The sequence below is a fragment of the Centroberyx affinis genome, unplaced genomic scaffold, assembly GCF_046629955.1.
Source record: "Centroberyx affinis isolate AG114_WGS23_722 - 3 ecotype Tasmania unplaced genomic scaffold, CSIRO-AGI_Caff_v1 ptg001226l_1, whole genome shotgun sequence".
Classification (NCBI taxonomy): domain Eukaryota; kingdom Metazoa; phylum Chordata; class Actinopteri; order Beryciformes; family Berycidae; genus Centroberyx; species Centroberyx affinis.
The window spans coordinates 488,724-508,335 of NW_027279740.1; the positions used below are offsets into that span (position 1 = coordinate 488,724).

Consider the following 19,612-nt stretch of genomic DNA (forward strand, 5'->3'; position numbering starts at 1 on the left):
TGGTGTGCTGTTGGCATTTGAAATTGGCCAAAATTTCTGGTCCAGCCAGCTGGTTGAAAGTGCAGATGTTTTTATGAAGATTTCTGAAGACCGACTGACTGAAAGAAAAACAGTTTGCAGGTTCAGTACTAATGTTCTAAGGATAGTAAATGAGTCAATTTCAGGATTTACAATTAAACAATAACTTAGTTATTAACTTAGTTATTAACTTTAGTCATCTCAAACTAAAACACATCTAAAAAGTAAAGATTAAAAAATTATTGTTAATGTTAGGATAGAATATAGGCCTATCCAGAATGAATTGACCTATGCAACATCACTGATATTTAAATATGGGTATTAATTATCTGGATTATGGAGCTGATTCATCAGGTGAGGTCAAAATTAGGGAGGAAAATGGTTCAAAGGTCAAAAGGGAGAAAAACCCCATTGAAACACAGTCAAATGGGCTTAATGGGAGCAGGTGGGCTTAAAGGGAACATCAGTGAATTTATGGTTAAAAGACAGAATATTTTATTATACGCACATGACATAAAAAAAAAAACTATATGAAATAAATCTATATGGTGCACTAACATAACATGAAAAGTATAAATTTATCATGCAGAGAAGTAATTAGCTATACTCATTTACATCCACCCCAGACAGTGTGATTTTTTTGCTAGCGTCCCCTTTAAGCCCACCAGGTAAAAATGTTAATTAAAAAATAAATAAAGATAAACATACACATTTATTGTCTATTTAACAGTATAATAATATAAACTGCATACAAAAATGTAAACTATACATGCTTATCATGCTTTATGTCATTGCAATGAACCATACTATGCAGCTACTGTATTGATGCAGCATGTGGTCTGTTTGCTAGCATGCAAAAACTCATATTTTGATTTCAAAAGAAACAATATTTCTAATTCAAGTAATATTCTAACATATGTCTTATTCAAAACACTAATCACTTAAATTTTGATAACAAATGAGTATTTACTAAAAACAGGAGTAGAAATATGCAAAAAATGTTATCTTCTGAGGGTACCAAAATCACCAAAGTTTTTTTGCAACTTCTTCTGGGATCAGCAGGCGCATGTCACACATGTGCTTCGATAACTCAATATCGACAAATCTGATTGGCTTACAATAAAAAGTGTCATTTATGTAACAAGCAGCTTCATTGGAAGAAACATCACACAGCAAAAAATGATGATGTAGTTTTTTTTTATTTGACTCAGAAGTTGCAAGTGGGCTTATATGGTATGTGGGCTTAATAGGGACATTTACCCTAAGTTTTTGGTTTGTCTAATTTATTCTATTACTTTAAAGATTTTCAGTAACACTTTATATTAGGTGTCCATTAATACGTCCTAACCACTTCTGATCCCATAATAAATGCCTTGGTAGCTACTAATAGATTAAAAGAAACCCTCACTTTAGAATAGGGGGTCAGAATGTCTAGGCAGTTCAGTTATTAGGCACAGATTATGTATAAAAAACAAGAAAATAACTGTCCTATTGTGTGCAGAGGGTGGAAAATATAGAAAGTGAGACCCAGTGTCCTCTACAGAGGACATTATATAAATAGGCTTTCATTTCATGTTTAAAAAAGTTACACGTTACTGAAAACTCACTAAAACTGTTCCTTGGGTGTTCACGTACAAGAAACAATTTAAATGTTTAAACTTTAATCATTTAAATTAGAACTTTAAAGGCTTAACTTTCCTTAGTCCATAAAACGTCCTTATTGGAATAGCAGCCAAACAGGAAGTACAAGTTCACAAACGTTTTACATAATTTTAAAGCCCATGATGAGCTCTTACAGGCACAGCAGCCATTATCATGATATCATGAATGGTCTGGAGGATACAAATACAAACTTAATGTCCTCTAGAGAAGACAAAAATTAATGGCTGGGTCTCAGGAGGTTAAGCAAGCTTGGGTTACCCCGCTGCTAAAGAAACCTACACTCAACCCATCTCAGGTTGAAAATTATAGGCCGGTTTCACTCCTCCCCTTCCTTTCCAAGACACTTGAGTGCACAGTCTTTAATCAAGTCTCTGAATTCCTTTCTGAGAACAACCTGTATGATCCTAACCAGTCTGGCTTCAAACGCGGACGGCTTCGGCTGCCTTTGACACGGTTAACCACCAAATCCTCCTCTCCACACTCGCTGAGCTTGGCTTCTCAGGATCTGCTATCCGCTAGTTTGAGTCCTACCTCTCAGGGAGATCCTTCAGAGTGTCTTGGAAAGGGGAAGTGTCTATATCGCACTGCTTGTCCACAGGGGAACCTCAAGCGTCAGTGCTTGGACCCCTTCTCTTTTCAATATACACCACCTCACTTGGTGCAGTCATCTGCTCACATGGCTTCTCATACCATTCATATGCTGATGACACCCAGCTCTTCCTATCATTCCCGCCAGACGACCCCACAGTCTCGGCACGAATATCGGCATGCCTCGCCAATATCTCGGCATGGATGAAGGAACGCCACCTTCAGCTGAACCTATCAAAGACTGAGCTCCTTGTCATCCCAGCCAGATCCTGGTGAACCCCTCTCACCCTCTCTATGACGAGCTGAGGCTGATGCAGCAGCTTCAGCCACAGGCTCCTCCTCCCACGATGTAGGACAGAGCGCCTCAGGCGTTCCTTTGTGCCGGCGGCCATCGGACTGTTTAACAACATCAGCAACCCCGGTGCCAGCCAGTCATAACTCCCTGAAACTTGGGTGTCATGACTGATGACCAACTAACCTTTAAGGAGCATATGGCTTCCGTTGCTCGGTCATGTCGATTTGCCCTGTACAACATCAGGAGGATTAAACCCTACCTGTCTGAACATGCAGCACATCTCCTAGTACAGGCCCTTGTAATATCATGCCTTGACTACTGCAACTCCTTAATGGCAGGGCTCCCGGCATGTACGCTCAAACCTCTACAGATGATTCAACCAGCCCAAAACAGCACATCACTCCGCTGTTCATATCCCTCCACTGGCTCCCAGTTGCTGCCCGCATCAAGTTCAAGTCCTTGATGCTCGCCTACAAAGCAGCAACCAAAACAGCTCCCACCTACCTGAAGTCCCTCATTCAGGTCTACGCTCCCTCCCGCCCACTATGCTCTGCCAAGGAGTGGCGCCTGGTGCTGCCACCACAAAAAGGCCCAAGTCTCCAGACTCTTCTCTTCTGTGGTTCCTTGGTGGTGGAACGAGTTACCAAACTCCATTCAACCCGCAGAGGACCTCTCAATCTTTAAGAAAAGGCTAAAGACCCAGCTCTTTAGTGATCACCTTTTCACCTGATGGACTGTGTAATTGCTTAAAAAAAATAAAAAATAAAAATATATATATATATAGCCTCTATGCACTGCTTCGTAGCACCTATGCCTGTCGAACTAGAACTTAGCTTTATGGCACTTACTCTCGTTGTTCTCTCCTCACTAGATCCTTGCTTGTGTTGTATTAAAATCTCATGTGTACTTCGCTTTGGATAAAAGCATCTGCCAGATGGAAATTGTAATTGTAATTATTGCACTGCATCAACTGCAGCCTTCAATCTAAATGAATTTAAGTTTAAAAACATTTCCAACCCCTAATACCCTTTGGGATACAAGTGATGCATTTACTTCAGTCAGGGCTTCTGCATATCTGTGATGATGCTGACATAGTGTGGTCATCATAGGAAATGCAGCTGTCTTGTATTGCCAAAATACAATGACATTACATGTTTACATGTTTAAACATATCCTAGTTTAGGTCATTTTCTGTATATGCTACTGGTTTGCATTTTAAATATCCCTTTCACAAATATGTCTCCATGAATAAACTGAATACTACCACAGAACATGAAACCATACAGACCACAAAAACTGTAGATGTTAGGATATTTAAGTACATCTGTAGCTTCACTAATATTGGCATAACCCAGCTATCATGAATGGATTACTTTTACTTTATTTACATACAACTCAAAAATTGATTGGCCTACTCAAGTCTCCCAAATACCAGAATATTAATGTGCAATTAAATGCACTCATTGCTTTCATTCTGGTAGTATTATTACAAAGGGGCGCTTTGATTGTCCTCTTTGAGTGATAAAAAGGAGTCACTGGAGTCACAGATGGGCCTTGAAATTCAGAAACATGATGATCTGATAAACCAATCACATTTAAAGTATAGCCTTTTTGTTTTTTTCCCTGGACACTTGAAAGATACAAACACGTTCTGTTTCAGGATCAGAGCCACTGACAATGCTGATGAGTGATTATGCAAAGGGTTACAAAATGGACAGAAACAAACTTTAAATAAATATCTTTATTGAACCTCTGAATAGCACAATACACAACGAAAGGGGAAAAGAAAATCCCACCTGAGCGACATCTTCCAATTCTTCTTCCCACTTAACTCCCTTTTACATCTGAAAGAAAACATCTGCCATGAATTCAGATTGTCCTTAATTATGTACAACTATTTACAGTATTTACAGTGTCCGTGTACTCTGCCACACTAGCGTGATGTGGTGAGCGTGTGTTTGCGTGACAGGGAGGTTCGGCCTGTCCTTCTGATGGGAACCCAGTGGCCGTAGGGCTTCCGGCTTTCAATGCTGTCCATTCTGGGAGTTACCTTAGCACTTGACGGAGCTGCCACTGTTGGCTTGGCCACAGAGTTCTGAAGGGACAAGATGGGAGAAGAAAAAAAAGACATGAGAATATGTAAATATTCAGGTTGGTATAAAACAGTGGTTCTTAAACTTGGCTCCAGGAGCCTCCAGTGGGGCCTGAAGGTGTTCCAAGGGACCAGCAAAAATACTCTGTTGCTCCCTACAAATTAGCACATTGTGAGAATGTGTAAGGAGGAATATTGTGATTTCAAGTTTCACTCTCCACACTGTAATTACCCCTCCTGCAGTTATGCAATTTTCTACTTAATCATACCCAAATACAAAACCAAAACAGGTGGGAGTCTGTAGCCTAATGTGGATCTACTGGGAGTTCTTGACATGAAAAACTTCAGGAAATACTGGCAGAAACAACCATTTTTTAAGTCACTTACATGAATGCTGAAAGAGATGATTTTCCTTTTTGGGGACATCTTTGGACTGGGGACATCCTCGTCGGGCTCCGTCTCACTGCTCTGTTTCAAAGAGACAGAACAAAGAGAACTAGTTAGATAAAAGCGTAAAACTGAAGACAGATTGAGCTTTGGCAGTTTGTGAAGTTTATATACATGTATATCTCAAGTTCCATGATTAATGAGAAAAGCAGATCTATTGTATCAATAAATCATTCTCTAGAAGTGTTAGCTTCAACAAACTGCAGCTCTCATGCACATTTTCCTCACACTGCTGTCAAAGACTAGGCTCGCCCATTAAATGAAGGCTTCAAGGATAGATCTTGGAGCAAAGACAGAACAAAAACAAAAAATGGCAACCAAAATATTAAAGAAAAAAAGGATCTCTTCTCTGTCTAGAGTGGCAGAATGATGGTGACGCAGGTTTCCCAGCCCCATTCAGCACACGCCTTGTGTACCAACTTATCTTTGGCATATGGAGAGAGGGAGTTCTTCGTCTGTTTTTAGCTCTCTTGACAGGAATACAGTCACTATAATGCAGTCCACACGCCTGCGCTCCTTCAGCGAGTGGGGAGATTCTGCTAAATAACAACGACCCATTTCAACTGCAAGCACACATACATTTCTGTAATGTCAAAATCCTAGCATGTCAAACTATGTTAAGTATGCAGTCTGTAATAGAATTATGCATTGCAACTGTATCTTCTATTTCTTTGTGTGTAATTAGCATTTGTAAGGAATGAGTACATGTTTGAAAATAAGTGAGTGAAAAAATTAATATTGTGTATTCTTGTTGGAAATGCAAACTTCTAGTTCATAAACTACTCATTGTGAACATTACAAGAGTCATCAGTTAACCTTTCACGCAAACACATATGCCGTCACCCAAGTCACATGACTGCCCTCTTATTCTCCTAATCCGAGGTGCCGATGAGTGAAGGAGACCACTGTCATGTGATCTACGAAGACAGGGATAAATACAGACAGTATGTGTGTTCCCTCAGGGGTCCAAGGGTTAACACAAGACACAGGCAATTCATCAGAACAGACCTAGAGCTTATCAGCAGATAGTTGCAGACAAGTAAGGTTGTGTCTGACTTAGATATTATGAGTTGCAGCTTCTGGAAAAATGTGACAGCTAGGAGCTACTTTTGAATAAAAGTAAAATGCTATTAGTGTTGCTGCTGCCAAAGACCTATCAGTGCACTCTTTTCCTTCCTTTTCAACTACAACTGCTGTGAAAAGCTATATACTGTCCTTGAAATTCTCAATATGACTTGTGTACTCCTCAAAATATGATGTGTCATAAAGGAAAGAAAAGTACTTACTTCTAGGCCTTGAAATAAATCATTCAATGGTTAAAATCCTAAACATAGCCTCCACTTTGCTGTGTGATGTGTTGAATGCAGAGCTAACATATTCACTCTCTACTGACACCCACCTGTGACGGAGTCTTTTCAGGGACACTCTCTGGTCTCACCCATGCCTCTGGTTCTGGTGTGGCTGACTTGGACTCCACTGGCTGCTCCTGCAGGATGGGTTTCACACTCTCTGGGCTCTCCAGCTGCTCCACTCCTAGGATCTTGGTGGCGTTGGCTTTCGCAGTTCTGCGGAGTTCCCTTTTATCTGGACAGCACAAAACAAACATAAATGACTTGAGTTGTTTAACCACCTTTCTGTTAACTCAAATTTGCCTCTTTGAACTGTAATCTAACAGAGCAAAGTCAACATCAGAGTGTGGGTTAATCAAAATGTGAAATGACAAGTATAATGAGTAATGATTAACCCAATCTGTTATCTAAAGAATCTTACCATCCAAGCTCAAGCTGACAGCAGAGCGTCCTGAAGATCTGGACCCTGAGCGGCTCCTGTAGGTCTTGGAGGTTCGGGACGGGGATTGGGAAACCCTGCATCTGTTGCGACCCACAAACCTCCTGTACGTCCTCCTCTGGCTGACAGACCTGGAGCGTGACCTGTAACGGCGCAGTGGGGACCGGCGGCGGCGGTGCCCATTACCATATCTGTGATGGCTGCCACAGCGACAGCGGGAGGAGGGTCTGTGGCACCGAGGGTGAGAGCGGGATCTGGGACGGGAGGGGGAACTCCTGCTGGGTGAGGAGGAAGTGGACGAACAGCTGGATGAAGACCTGTGTCGTCTCCTGTGGGCTTCACGTGGTCTGCGGCTAGAGCCAGAGGAGCCGCTGCTGACACGGCTGCTTCTGGATCGGGAGCGAGAACGAGACTGGGGAGAGGTGGAGCTGGGCAGCGAGTCCTGGTCAAAGATCACACTGATACCGTCACTCCGACGAGCGTAGGCCATTTCAGACTGTGAATCTTGTCCCTTAGTCATCATCTTGATCATCTACAAGGACTGAAATGAGATTAAAAGTAATTACCAACATGCACAAGGCCACTGTGTCACTTTTGACCATAAGAAATATAAACAGTGAATGTTGCCATATTTTCCTCTTGTCGTCAGTGGCAAGCTCATGCAATTACATTTATAGACGTGCCCTGATAAGGAAGGCCTATGGCTGGAGTTGCATAACAAAGGTTTACTCAATGCTGCCCCCTGCCGGGACAGCAGTGTAGCGTAACTGCAACAGCTGGCCTACTTGAACTGGAAATTTCCAGAATGACGCAAACCCAAGCTAGCCTGACTAGCTTAATATGCTACGGTCTGTTCCTGACTTTCGGCTTACAAGTGTTTGATTGTTCATTTAAAAAGTATTGTTCAAAACTGATTTTGTCATCCTAGAACAAAGCACATATATCTCCAAATATTTATAACTAAAAGCAACAGTTTGACTACAGGTTTACTAAGTTAGTTAAACACAAGCTGTGCTAGGTTAGCTAACGGCAACGTTGCATTTCTTACCGAATCGAATGAGCCTTGAATCGTTTGTTCAGTTCTGGACGTTATTAAGGAGATCTTGAGAGTCGTCTTCACAAATTATCACAAGAAGGAATTAAAGCAAATGTAGTATAAAGAAAAATACTCAATTTTGCAGCTAAATGTTTCAAAATGCAGACGTCTAGTTCTCCTCGGTGTTACACCATCTGGCGTCGTCGTAGAAATGAGGGCAAGGAGGGCGTTTGTGTTTCGTTACTGGAAAATTCCACTCGTCCAAACATGGGGGTCATTCACGAGGGTCAGCCTGGCGCAGGATTTGCGCATACGCGTTTGTTATTGGGTTTTTTTCCCCACATTAAGGAACACATTGTATTAAATTCAAAATGCACTATTCTAACCCACTACGAGATCCTATTTGAGGGATTGATCTGAACTATAGCATTCAAACATTTTCTGTGCCCTCGGACAGATCGGTCTGTTTTCTGCAAAGATAAACAGCCAGTAATGATATTGATAGAAAATAGTTTGTCCTGACCTAATAGTTCCCAGAATAGTTGTATGGCAATAAGGACGCATATATACTGTTTTATAAATTACAACACTGCATTATACCCATAGCAAACTAATTTGTTTAGAAAAGCTTAGACAAAACAAAATGTCATTTTTTTTGTTTATGAAGAACCTGCATACCAGGGTGACATATTAGGATTAGAGTCCTGTTTATCTAGTTTTGAGTTCTGGGGAAGACTTGTTCATGTTCAAGCAATATGGTTCAACCACGCCGACTAGATTATCTAACAGGAAAAACAGGAAATTCGTTTTAAAAATTTTGTGGTGTTGCCCTTTAAATGTAACCGCAAACCACTAGCGATAGAATCTCGCGATCTTTTACATAACCTATTGTTTACTTGGCTGCTTCCTGCTTCTCCCGCTGTGACCATAAACCGTCGCTTGGCAGTCTCCTCGATACCTTTGCACTCCGCAGAGGCTTTTGGTTTCCAGTAGAGACGTACGACCATATTGAGTAGAGATGGATATCCTGCAGGTTTTGCCGCCCAGCTTCGGATATGTCATACTGACTTACCTCTATAGCTGGATAATGTTGTGTTATCTTGGAGTCAAAGTTGGGGCCGCCAGAAAGAAGTACGATGTCAAGGTAGTACAAGTTTGTCTTCATTGGAGTTGTGGATAATTGAGTAGTGTAAAGTGAATTTTGGATTGTTTAAAAGCTTTTTCTATCTATGTTTCTGGTCAATGTGCATTTACCATGCATTAACTTTAACTCGTGTTTCATCTTCCTTTGCAGTATCCTACTATGTACAGTGACAAGGAGCAGGTGTTCAACTGTATCCAGAGAGCACACCAAAACACCCTGGAGGTTTACCCACAGTGGCTTGTCTTCCAGACCATTGCAGCTCTTGTCTATCCAGTATGTACCAGCCAGGCTTTGATATTCCCTCACACACTTTATCTTATTTGGCCACACTTGGTATGTTAATCTGTTGCACCATATGAAAGCAATTAAGTTCCTCTTTATTCGTACGCATAAATCCCCCACACCATAATGTGGGAGGGGCAAGCCATTCTGGTGATCTTTGGCATAAATTCTCCAGATAACGGAACGAGCCAAGCCCCTAAGACAATGTCACAATGACTTAGCATATTTCCTGCAGACTGTAGGCCTAACACCCCTTTTTTTATTCTCATTCTCTCATTAATCTCAGTTAACAACAGCTGTGCTGGGAACCATCTGGGTGACCAGTAGGTTCTCCTATGCCTGGGGCTACTACACAGGAGGTAAGACTGCAAGTGTACCAGTGTAATAATGAGGGAAGTAATGGAGAGTAAACCCACCTAACCTCAGCTGACCCAACCTTTTATTTGTGGAACAGAGTTTACCCACCTTCTGACATAAATCTGTTGTAAAAATACATATAGTATAAAGTTGATGCTATGTATACTAAAGTACAGTAAATAGTATGAAAACTGATGTAAGTTATATGAAGATAGAGACATTTAAGAAAAAAAGCATAGGTTAATGCTTTTGTATTGGTGGTTGTTTGCTTTGTTATGAGCAAACAACTGGAGGTCATAGTTCACCCACCTTCTTATCTACCATTACATCACTGGTAATAAAGTGGTAATAATTACTCCAATACTTACTGGTGTGATAAATTCCTTTCATTTGTGATTTTTTTTATGAGATCACACTCTGAGATGATTAGTTTCTGATTTCCACAAAATAACACTGACAACACATTAAGATGTAAAGGCAGCAGTGCAGGTGCCACAGAAGTTGCAGCACAGTAATTGGCTGAACCTCCGTCTCTATTGCTCTTCACCCAGTTTGGTTTAATCATTCACAAGAGAGTGATAGGGTATGAGCAAAAGGTTGTGAAATTAAGACACTTTTAACACAGATCCACATCTATTATTTTAGCTTTTTTTAAACTGTGAGTCTGAATTAGGGTAATCATTCTGGTAAGCTAAAATGGAGCAACATATATTACATCTATTATCTGCAAAATATTGAGTGTTAAAATTCTCAAAATCTGACCTCTAGTGAACAAATAGAGTATGAATAAATAATACTAAATCACTTTATCACTTTTAAGTTTAATATAGTTGTGTTTTGGTCAAAATTAGTTTTATTTTGTTTCTGCTGGATCAATGAAAGGATGCGCCTACCAAGTATTTGTTTGTGGTGCTTAACCAAGGTCATATAGTTCCAACATCAATATTATAGGTTATTCTGTTTTATTTGTCTTTCCAGATCCAGCCAAGAGGATGAATGGTGCCTATGGGTACATTGGATATTTAGGAGTCATCATTCTCTCCATAGCTGTGGCTTTGCAACTGCTTGGAGTCTTTTAGGTTCGCTGATTTTCATCTTGTATTTTCCCGTCTGACTGAAAACAGCCTACTCATCTATACTAGCTTGTATGACCATATTCAAATGTACAAGTATTGTCTATTAATTAGATGTACAATTCTGTAAATGCTGCTCTCATACAAATGTAAAGCTGAACACATTCAGTGTGCCAGTTCATTTTTTTTATGTTTTTGATGATGTCTTTTGTTCCAATATTTGTTGTAAACTTCTGTTCCATTTAACAAGCAAACACTGTATGATATACAATAAAGTAGACACTGATTGACAGTTTGCCCAGGTGTGCTTGAGCTCCATAATTTTTCTTTATACTACAAGTCTATTCACTAATACAAGTATTCCAGTGTGAGCAACAAAAGGATCAGCAGAAGGCATCAAGGCCCATGTGACTCACACATGATCTCTCCAGGACAAATCTCCCATCAATAGGAATACAGCAAACGGCTTCAACAGAGTCTACAGAAGAAAATCTTGACAAACATTAATATAGATCCATATTCTGATTCCTGTTGCTGGAAATATGTTTCCACTGACATAACCATGTTATTCAACCATTTAAACAGCGTTTCTGTTACATTCATTTAGCTGCTGCTGTGCACCCCCCACCGCTGGAAAACTGAATTAACAGCTCCCACTACAAAGATAGACAGAAACTAATAATAAATCGTAATGATAATTGCAAGTCAAGCCTCATTGTCCATATATTACGACATCTGTATATTCAAGAGGCAACTGCTACACGTATTTCTAGTCTCAGAACCAAAATTACCTCCACATCTATAAAAATTCAATACTGATTTTGTATATTTGAAAACTGATGTAGAGGAATAGGGTCTGTTCTGACTTCTGCCAGTTTGTTACTGCAGACCGGTGTATCCATATGTTACACCGGTCTGTCTCTACAAAATGCGCATCTCCTATGCTGCCTTCATGGTATTCCTAAACTCGTACTTTCGATTAGACCAATCATAAATGCTTTGGACTTGGTCGCATTCAAGTGCTTTTGTTCTAAATGACAACAACGTCGGCACTGTAACAAAGGTCGTTTTTGGCGTGTGTTGTTTTATTGTCAATATAAATCAAGTATAAATAAAGTATATATAAATCAAGTGGCACAGAGCTATTGTGCTGCAGTTTTGGACAGAAGGGAAGAAAATGTGCACGGGAAAACGGCTTCCATGCTCTCGCCTAATTAAACGTCAGATTTCAGCAAGTCGGTTATGATAGGAGATTCAGATTCCGTTTTCCCAAGTCGTAATTACCACTTATTAATGTCGTTCCTGTGTGTATAGCTCGGAATTACCAATTGTTCAGCCAGCACCTGAACGCACCACTACCCTCAGCCACTGAGGTTCTCTTCTCTCCGGGCCGTATCATCAAATGGGTGTGGATGGACTGCGCATGTGCACGACTGAGCTCTCTCTCGGAAGCAAAGTAGGTAATATCTAGGGGGTCCACATCAAAAACCGAAAAGACAAGGCACTGTTCCCGTTAAAAACGACATAACAATAAGGTAATACAGCTGGGATGTAAGTTTTCGCCTGACAATGCCGTTGTCTTTCGAGTTATGTTATTATTTTGTGCCATTTCGTAACATGAAGCAGCCTCCAAGGAAATGTTTGTTGCTGCCAAAATCATGAACAAAGGCTCTGGCGATACAGCAGTCTTTTTAACGTCTGACTATCCTGTTTGTTATGACACATACAGACTGGATATATCGACTGCTCGGTTATCAAACTGAAGTATGGAGGTATTCATTGTGTTTGAAAATATGGATTTACGCGATTGTTGGTACTTTGTGTTTGAGCCAGCGATTAGTTGAGCATCATCATCCCTGTACCACGGTTGCGCATAAGGATATAAGTTGATTTATCAGAGTTTATGGGTCAGTTTGAGTACTTTATTTGCCTGGGCGTTGGGTATGATGACATTTTTACTTTCGAGATGACTTTGGCTTTTTCTATGTAGCTTCTGCGGTTGGTGTCGTTTTACATCGCTGGCCTACATCTTGTTGGACCTAACCCCCTTTTTCCCCCTGTTTTCCCAGAGTCATGTCAGGGTTTCTAGACGGAATCCGGTGTGGAGACTGCGAGTGCAATGTGGACTGGGGAGAGAGAAGAAACACCATTGCATCCATAGCTGCTGGAGTCCTGGTATGTTGTCATTCTCCTCAGCTATTCAAACAGACTGTAGCATCAGAGGGAGATGTACCAAGTGAGATTTGTGTTTTTGATCTGCATTTGATTGTAGTTACCAATCATCAGTATATGTTGAGCAGTGGACTCATCTTTAACAATGGTGTATTTGGAGGGTATTAGGAGGAAGAGCCATTATTCCAAATGCTAATTTAAAAAGGAAATCTTCCATTTTACATAGACTTGAAGCTTCACATGTCATTAAAGTGCCATTCGACTCCTACATCTTAACTCGTGTCGTTGCAGTTCTTCACTGGTTGGTGGATCATCATTGATGCAGCAGTGAAATATCCTGATGAGGCACAGTTTCATCATGCCTATCACACCTGTGGAGTCATTGCCACATTGGCCTTTCTCATGTAAGACAATCTTCTCAGCTTTTTCTTTCATTTTTCCTTCTTGAAAGTTGTACATCCTTCAGTTTTTGAAGTTTGAGACCTTCAGATATGCCTTTTACAACTCTTTTAAAGGCAGGCATACTTATTATTCCAATGATTACCATGAAGTCAGTGACAAAAGAACAAAAGAAACCAGGAAAAAAACAATGTGCAAAGTAGCTTCTGATGTGTTTGTGATTCTTTTTTTTCTTTTTTTTTGTTCTTATGAACCTGTCTAGGATAAATGCTGTGTCAAATGGACAAGTGAGAGGAGACAGCTACAGTGAAGGCTGCATGGGACAGACAGGTGTGTGGATGATGATCCTCAGGCACATTTTCTTTTCCTTCTTTCTACGTGAAGAAATGTTCCTTGAAATACCCCCCCCCCCCCTCCGCAAAGCCGTGGGCTGGGCTGTGACACTCGAAGGGATTATGCACTCAGTTAAAATGTCTGACCTCTTCACTGGTCAGCTGATGACCCTAATGCTGTCTGTCTTTAATTGGATTGGAAGTCCAGAGATCTCTGTTTTTTACTTGTGCTGTAACTCCAGTCAGTTTGCAACAGACCCACTCCCACACAAACGCGTACTGACTGAGTAACCCGCCCTTCCTTATCTCTGTGTGCAGGAGCTCGCGTGTGGCTCTTCATTGGCTTCATGCTGGCTTTTGGCTCCCTCATTGCCTCCATGTGGATCCTGTTCGGAGGCTTCGTAGTGCCTCGTAAGTCTACTTGGCCCATCTCAATGTGCACTTACTATACAGCAATCGATTGTGGGCTGTGATAGTGAGAAGCATTTTATAGTATCAAGCTCCTTAGTAATAGGCAATGTTATGCATGTAGTAGCTCTAAAGAGTCAACGGTACAAAACACTTTAAATCACTTTTCATGTCAATGCAAAATATTATTGCAGTTTGTAGAGATCACAGATAATTGAGTACGTTGCAGTAGCTGAATAATCATGTGTACAGTAAATACAATGTTACAAAAATATAGTTCAGTGTATAGCACTTCATATATTATGTAAACTCACACTGTTTCAAATACTACATCAAGCCTATTTTTGTAACATCTGTATATTTGTATGTCTCTTACAGAGAAGCCTGTTGTGTACCCTGGTATTGCCATTTTCTTCCAAAACGCTTTCATTTTCTTTGGGTAAGTTAATCATAATCAGAGGTGTCATATTTCAACCCATTTATACCGTATCAGCACAAGTATTTTGTGTAAATTGTTTGATATTATAACAATCCACTCTTCTGATTTAGGGGCTTGGTCTTCAAGTTTGGACGTACCGAGGACCTGTGGCAGTGATGGACTCTGTGTGTCTTTTTGTCCAATGTTCTATACTCTGCTTTCTATATTGTGTAAAACAATATGCTTTAGCAGTTATTCACTTTATATATTGACTTTTTTAGCCTTCAAATTAACATGTTTAATTTATACCCTTTGCTGTATACAGGCTAAATCATAACTTTCTAAGCACAAATTGTCATTATGGATTCCTTGAAAGTTTATGAATTTTTCCAAACATGGCACATCTTTACATGTGTCTCTTTGCACTCCAAAATTGTGGAGCCATGTTGTTACAATGGTTTACAACTTTGACTTGTGTATCTTGGGAGCCTCACTACCACAAACTGTCCACATTTCTTTTGGCTATACTTCTGTGCAGTCCATTAATTTGAACTGTTCTCTGTCGAGTGGGAATAACATAAGTTATTGAGGTACAAAATATCATTGAGAGCAATATTTCATAATGTACACACATATTTACTGAATGTAACCATATGCGGTGAGTTGTTTGTATTTTTCCTGAAATAACACAATGTGGGGTCTTAAACTTTGCAGTCATACAGGTTTATTGTTGAAGGTTAAATTGATTATACTGCTGAACTGACATGACATGTTTCACAACTGTAGCGTGTTGTGTGTGTACTTGAGATATGTATTTGACTGCAATGCTTATACATTTGCCTGTGTAATAACCAAACCATGAGGTCATTTTTCGACAACCATGGCAGCATTAAACAAACATTCTAAGGAGAAAATGAGTCGTACTTTCCTGCTCCCACAGTTCATCCTCGTTTATTTTTTTTGCACCTGTAAAAATGCACCTAATGACTACTATTCATGAAAAGTAAGGATAATTATATATGATTATATACAATGACATGTCAAAAATGATTCCAACATTAGATTTGATCCACTTCTCCGTGCTCCAACTTCTTACTTGTGCACTACAAGATGGGGAAACTGCAAAATATGAACATTTTCAGTACAGCGCTCTCCAGACTGGATTTTGTTATATCTTGTTATTGTATAAGTTTTTTTTTCCTTTGTGTGAAACAACACTAAATAATGCAAAGTGAAATATTGTTTACTATTACTACAAATAATTCTAAGCTTCATAAAGTGCATTTCGAAACAGTCAGAAAGAATAGACCTGTACTTTGCCTATTAGAAAAGTACAAATCTTGAATACGTACCTCCCAGAAAGCCTGGTCATCAAAACATTTCTTGTCTTGCGGCGGTCTCCAGAAGTTCCACTTGAGTAGAAGTCCTTTGGACGACAGCATATGAAAGTTAAGGAAACAGGGTTCATGAATGACTAACGTGTTACAGTATCGACATACTGACATTGTCGACCCATGTAATGCAGCATACTTGTGTTCTAAGGAGTGAGCTCAGGTGTGTCCCGAGATAAAAATCAGTGTCAAGTAAAATATTTCTTCTCTTTTTTTAAATATTCAGTTTATTTAACTTTTGATCACATTGTTTCACTACAAGAGAATGCAATCTGGGCCTTGACCAGCAGCTCTTGGGGTCTTTGCTGCCCTCTTGTATGATCATACAAGGCTGTTTATTATAGAAACCACCTTGATGGAGAGAAGACTCACCTGTAATGATTCCCATGGACATACTAAGACTTAGGGTGATGAGGAGAGTACAAATGTGGAACACAGCAAACTGGATTGCCCTGCGAAAAGGACCAGTAATGCAGGGTGTCAGACCTTGTGTGTGTATGTGTAAATGCAAGTCATATGACAGTGAGTGTATCCCTACCTTGTGTGATCATCAGAATCCTTTATCTGCAGGAGGAGATGTGCTATCCATCCCAGCAGACCGGGGAGTCCATGTGCACTCAGAACTCCACAGGTGTCATGGCACTCGAACGCAAGCTGCATGTTGAGCTGGAAGACACAGGAGGATGTGAGGTGGTACAACAACTAGATTATTTGCTCAATCAAGGGAAATGTGCTCACTTGGTGATCAAAACCTTAAGGTAACGGAATCCCAGGGTCGATATCACAGCAGCGGCAAATCCGATTGTCATGGCTTCCCACGGCAGATGAACCACCGACATGGAAACTCCGATAGCAACACCACCGGCAAGGGTGCATCTCTGCATATGGCTCTGATGGAGGAATGAAGACAAAAGGCCAAGCTTAAAATCAATCCTCACATTGATAGTATGTATCTCTCTTATTTTGAAAGAAAAGTGGGCAGTCCTCCATAAATGAGTAATTACTTTACTGACTTGAAGATACTGAAGAGTGGGACAACATGAGCCAGAATTTGAAGCCATGCAGTCACCTTATAGACGGCTATAATTGCAAGGTGATGATAGTGGTACTTTCCGCCATCTATATGCCATTCTCATGTACTAACTGCTCTGTTTATCAATTATTACAAGAAAAAAGATTTTTGAGTAACGTCTGACAGAGGAAGTTATTCCAAAATCATTCCCTTCATTTTCTCTTGAGCAAATCTATGAGAATCTTTCATGGTTCTCATGCTCCAAAGACAGGTACAGGCCCTTTCACTGATCTCCCAGCTCATAGTGACTTTATCCACTGAACGAAATCTCAGATCATACCGGGTTGAGTTTTCCTTTGGGGCTGGAGAGCACAGACACAGCAGCCGCTGTCACAGCACTAACAGCCAGGGCCAGGTAGGTGCTGTAAACCGCCCAGAGCTTCCTCCCAGGAGCAGGATGGTCCACTAGGATTGAGTTAAAACTGGGCCAAAACATCCACAGAAACACAGACCCTGGAGAACAGTCAGCATATGACATGATTTCTGATCAGCTCTAAGCACACTTGTTATGAAATTCCCATTGTTTTTTGCCCATTTATAATAATATTGCGATACCTTTTTGATCCCCATAGGGAAATTCTCTTTTGCTTGCCCCCCTCAGAGGTCAGAGGTCAGAGGTCAGCAACAGAGAGCTGGTACGGATTCAGTGTCTTGCTCAAGGACACCTCAGCAAGGTGGATGCTTGCCAACAGTTAAAAGTCCTCCAGTTAGAGGACGGTCACCCCCCTCGCCACACCACCCCACTGCAACATTTAACAGTAAAATCAGAGGCATAGTCTGCTACACACCCAACATGGAGAACAATCCTGTTTTGCGGTCAGATTTCTCTTTCTCAAATCGCTGCTGCGATCCTTTCCGATACAGGGCCCAGGTCAGCATCAGTCCGAAGAAGGCCCCGAAGATGTGAAGCAGCATGATGCTGTTGAGAGGATGCACCTGGAGTTAGAGAACATAATCATCCCCTAATCACCAACACAATCAGGATCATCATTATTCACTAAGTGCAAAGCATGTATGAGGAATGAGTGTTGCACATACTCTATACACTACATATTATACACAATGAGGTGACTACACACACATTTTGGTGCACAGGACATGTTGGCGTTTGGGTCCTGCTGAGTGTGAATACAGCTCTGGGGGAAAAAAAACACTCAAATTGTCTTTGTTTAAAATTTGCCAGAGGTGAGTCCTCGCAAACCTGGCGAGAGGTCACTGTTTCCTATCCAGGGTCAGTATGGCGACTGCCTTTATCAACCTGAAGAACTGAAGGGTTGATGATGGTGATAAGGATGTAAGACATGATTGAAAGACACTTACCTTCAGGAATGTCTGGAGGAGCCATCCGTTCAGGACAAACCCTGACACCTCCAGGAGGGCGATGAGGAGCAGCTGGACAGGGTTAGTCTTCCCCAGCACTGCACCCATGGAAATGAGGGCAGAGGCGGCGCACATCTCCGCAACTACCAAACTGGGGTAAAATGCATTGACAGGGCAAATGGCTGTTGTGCCCATGACCTTTTTCAGTTATGGGATGGTCACTGTAACCACTAGGCCACTTGACCACCCACACATTAAAGTAGTTTGCTGTATTACAAGATCTTGTTCTTATAAAGCTAAGATCACTATCACATCCTGTCTTTATGAAATATATCTAGGACAGCTAGTATTCAAAAAGTGACACTTTTTTTTTTAGAAGAGATCCAGCTAAATCCATGCCTGATTCCATATCACCTATGCAATGTGTAATTACAAATGAACTGGGGAAATCTGGACTGTTTGCTTCAGCTGATAATCTACCTTCTCAAATCGACCCTGATCTTTCCTCTGTGATACCAGGACTCGAAGCCATTGAGGATGACGGCCCACTGGGTTGCCAGCGCTGCCACAAGGAGGTTGAACCCAGAGCCGCTGAAACCATACCGCACTAGGAAAGAGCTTAGGAAGCCGAAACCCAGAATCACCACCACGTTCACATCCTGGAACTCTGCAAGAGAAACAGTATTAAAAAAACATCTCACAACATATCACTCTGCCACACTATCTGTTATATGTTAGCGGTTTAACAATCTTTAGGAGGCCTTAGCCATTTCAGCTGAGGTCATCTGCACCCCCAGTGTCCAAGACAGCCAAGCACAAGCTTATCATTGCCCAGCAGTAATAGCAGCCCCTCTCCATCCTACTCCACTCTGTGTTATCTCTCTGTCACATTCTCTTTTACAAGAACCCATGAAATCCGTATGTGAAAAGCTTAAGGGCTGTATTATTTCAACGAATAAATACATATACAAAGCGGTAGGCTACTGACGAGATAATTAATTGAAAACATGAAAACACCTATACCTTTCCACTCCCCTCTCTCCCCCTCCTCCACTCCTCCCCAAAACAACTCACCTGAGTAAAAGCTGCTGAAAGTATTTCCATCTGTCTTGACATTCTGTTCGAGCTCAACGTAAAAGGCAAATATGACAATGAATCCTGTCTGCAGGAAAAATAGCAGGGGGGCCAAACGGGAGCGCAGACTTGGTGCGTACTGAGGAGCCATGAGAGGTTTTCTGCGCACTGGGGGAGTAGGGTATAGCTGCGGCCCGGGGTACCTCCAAATAGGTGGGTGCTAACTCTAAGTGGGAGGTGCTTA

General features: G+C 41.1%; 4 protein-coding genes across 5 annotated transcripts; 2 read left to right on the forward strand and 2 right to left on the reverse strand.

Moving 5' to 3' along the window:
• Positions 1–4,289: 4,289 nt before the first annotated feature.
• Positions 4,290–8,124, reverse strand: rsrp1 (arginine/serine-rich protein 1). Its single transcript, XM_071524720.1, has 5 exons — positions 7,939–8,124; positions 6,873–7,431; positions 6,502–6,686; positions 5,043–5,123; positions 4,290–4,658 (listed from the first exon to the last, which is right to left on the reverse strand). Exons 2-5 carry the CDS (start codon positions 7,420–7,422, stop codon positions 4,497–4,499), a joined length of 978 nt encoding a protein of 325 aa, XP_071380821.1. The 5' UTR covers positions 7,423–7,431; positions 7,939–8,124; the 3' UTR covers positions 4,290–4,496.
• A 724-nt stretch (positions 8,125–8,848) lies between these two features.
• mgst3b (microsomal glutathione S-transferase 3b) lies at positions 8,849–11,069 on the forward strand. The gene is made up of 4 exons (XM_071524733.1): positions 8,849–9,070; positions 9,221–9,343; positions 9,639–9,711; positions 10,688–11,069. The coding sequence occupies exons 1-4, from the start codon at positions 8,945–8,947 to the stop codon at positions 10,786–10,788; spliced, it is 423 nt and encodes a 140-aa protein (XP_071380834.1). The 5' UTR covers positions 8,849–8,944; the 3' UTR covers positions 10,789–11,069.
• A 1,116-nt stretch (positions 11,070–12,185) lies between these two features.
• On the forward strand, positions 12,186–15,425 carry tmem50a (transmembrane protein 50A). Its single transcript, XM_071524703.1, has 7 exons — positions 12,186–12,317; positions 12,852–12,957; positions 13,246–13,358; positions 13,616–13,683; positions 14,004–14,096; positions 14,472–14,532; positions 14,643–15,425. The coding sequence occupies exons 2-7, from the start codon at positions 12,856–12,858 to the stop codon at positions 14,686–14,688; spliced, it is 483 nt and encodes a 160-aa protein (XP_071380804.1). The 5' UTR covers positions 12,186–12,317; positions 12,852–12,855; the 3' UTR covers positions 14,689–15,425.
• Positions 15,426–15,491: 66 nt separating this feature from the next.
• Positions 15,492–19,519, reverse strand: rhd (Rh blood group, D antigen). 2 transcript variants are annotated; one of them, XM_071524701.1, is made up of 10 exons: positions 19,369–19,519; positions 18,775–18,961; positions 18,295–18,445; positions 17,763–17,910; positions 17,255–17,427; positions 16,655–16,792; positions 16,441–16,568; positions 16,275–16,354; positions 15,864–15,937; positions 15,492–15,630 (listed from the first exon to the last, which is right to left on the reverse strand). In XM_071524701.1, the coding sequence occupies exons 1-10, from the start codon at positions 19,517–19,519 to the stop codon at positions 15,604–15,606; spliced, it is 1,257 nt and encodes a 418-aa protein (XP_071380802.1). In that variant the 3' UTR covers positions 15,492–15,603. The 2 variants fall into 2 exon arrangements, with proteins under 2 accessions (XP_071380802.1, XP_071380803.1); XM_071524702.1 differs by lacking the exon at positions 16,275–16,354.
• Positions 19,520–19,612: the final 93 nt, after the last annotated feature.

Bases quoted from the DNA above. Each gene is read 5' to 3' on its own strand.
- rsrp1 (XM_071524720.1), bottom strand. From the start codon at position 7,422: ATGATCAAGATGATGACTAAGGGACAAGATTCACAGTCTGAAATGGCC. The intron at 5,124-6,501 runs GTGGGTGTCAGT...TCTTTGAAACAG, and splicing joins CTGAAAAGACTCCGTCACAG to AGCAGTGAGACGGAGCCCGA. The intron at 4,659-5,042 runs GTAAGTGACTTA...TTGTCCCTTCAG, and splicing joins TCATCTCTTTCAGCATTCAT to AACTCTGTGGCCAAGCCAAC.
- mgst3b (XM_071524733.1), top strand. From the start codon at position 8,945: ATGGATATCCTGCAGGTTTTGCCGCCCAGCTTCGGATATGTCATACTG. The intron at 9,344-9,638 runs GTATGTACCAGC...CATTAATCTCAG, and splicing joins TTGCAGCTCTTGTCTATCCA to TTAACAACAGCTGTGCTGGG. The intron at 9,712-10,687 runs GTAAGACTGCAA...TTGTCTTTCCAG, and splicing joins CTGGGGCTACTACACAGGAG to ATCCAGCCAAGAGGATGAAT.
- tmem50a (XM_071524703.1), top strand. From the start codon at position 12,856: ATGTCAGGGTTTCTAGACGGAATCCGGTGTGGAGACTGCGAGTGCAAT. The intron at 14,097-14,471 runs GTAAGTCTACTT...TGTCTCTTACAG, and splicing joins CGGAGGCTTCGTAGTGCCTC to AGAAGCCTGTTGTGTACCCT. The intron at 14,533-14,642 runs GTAAGTTAATCA...CTTCTGATTTAG, and splicing joins AACGCTTTCATTTTCTTTGG to GGGCTTGGTCTTCAAGTTTG.
- rhd (XM_071524701.1), bottom strand. From the start codon at position 19,519: ATGGCTCCTCAGTACGCACCAAGTCTGCGCTCCCGTTTGGCCCCCCTG. The intron at 16,793-17,254 runs GTATGATCTGAG...TTCCTCCATCAG, and splicing joins CCAAAGGAAAACTCAACCCG to AGCCATATGCAGAGATGCAC. The intron at 15,631-15,863 runs GTACGTATTCAA...CATATTTTGCAG, and splicing joins ATGACCAGGCTTTCTGGGAG to TTTCCCCATCTTGTAGTGCA.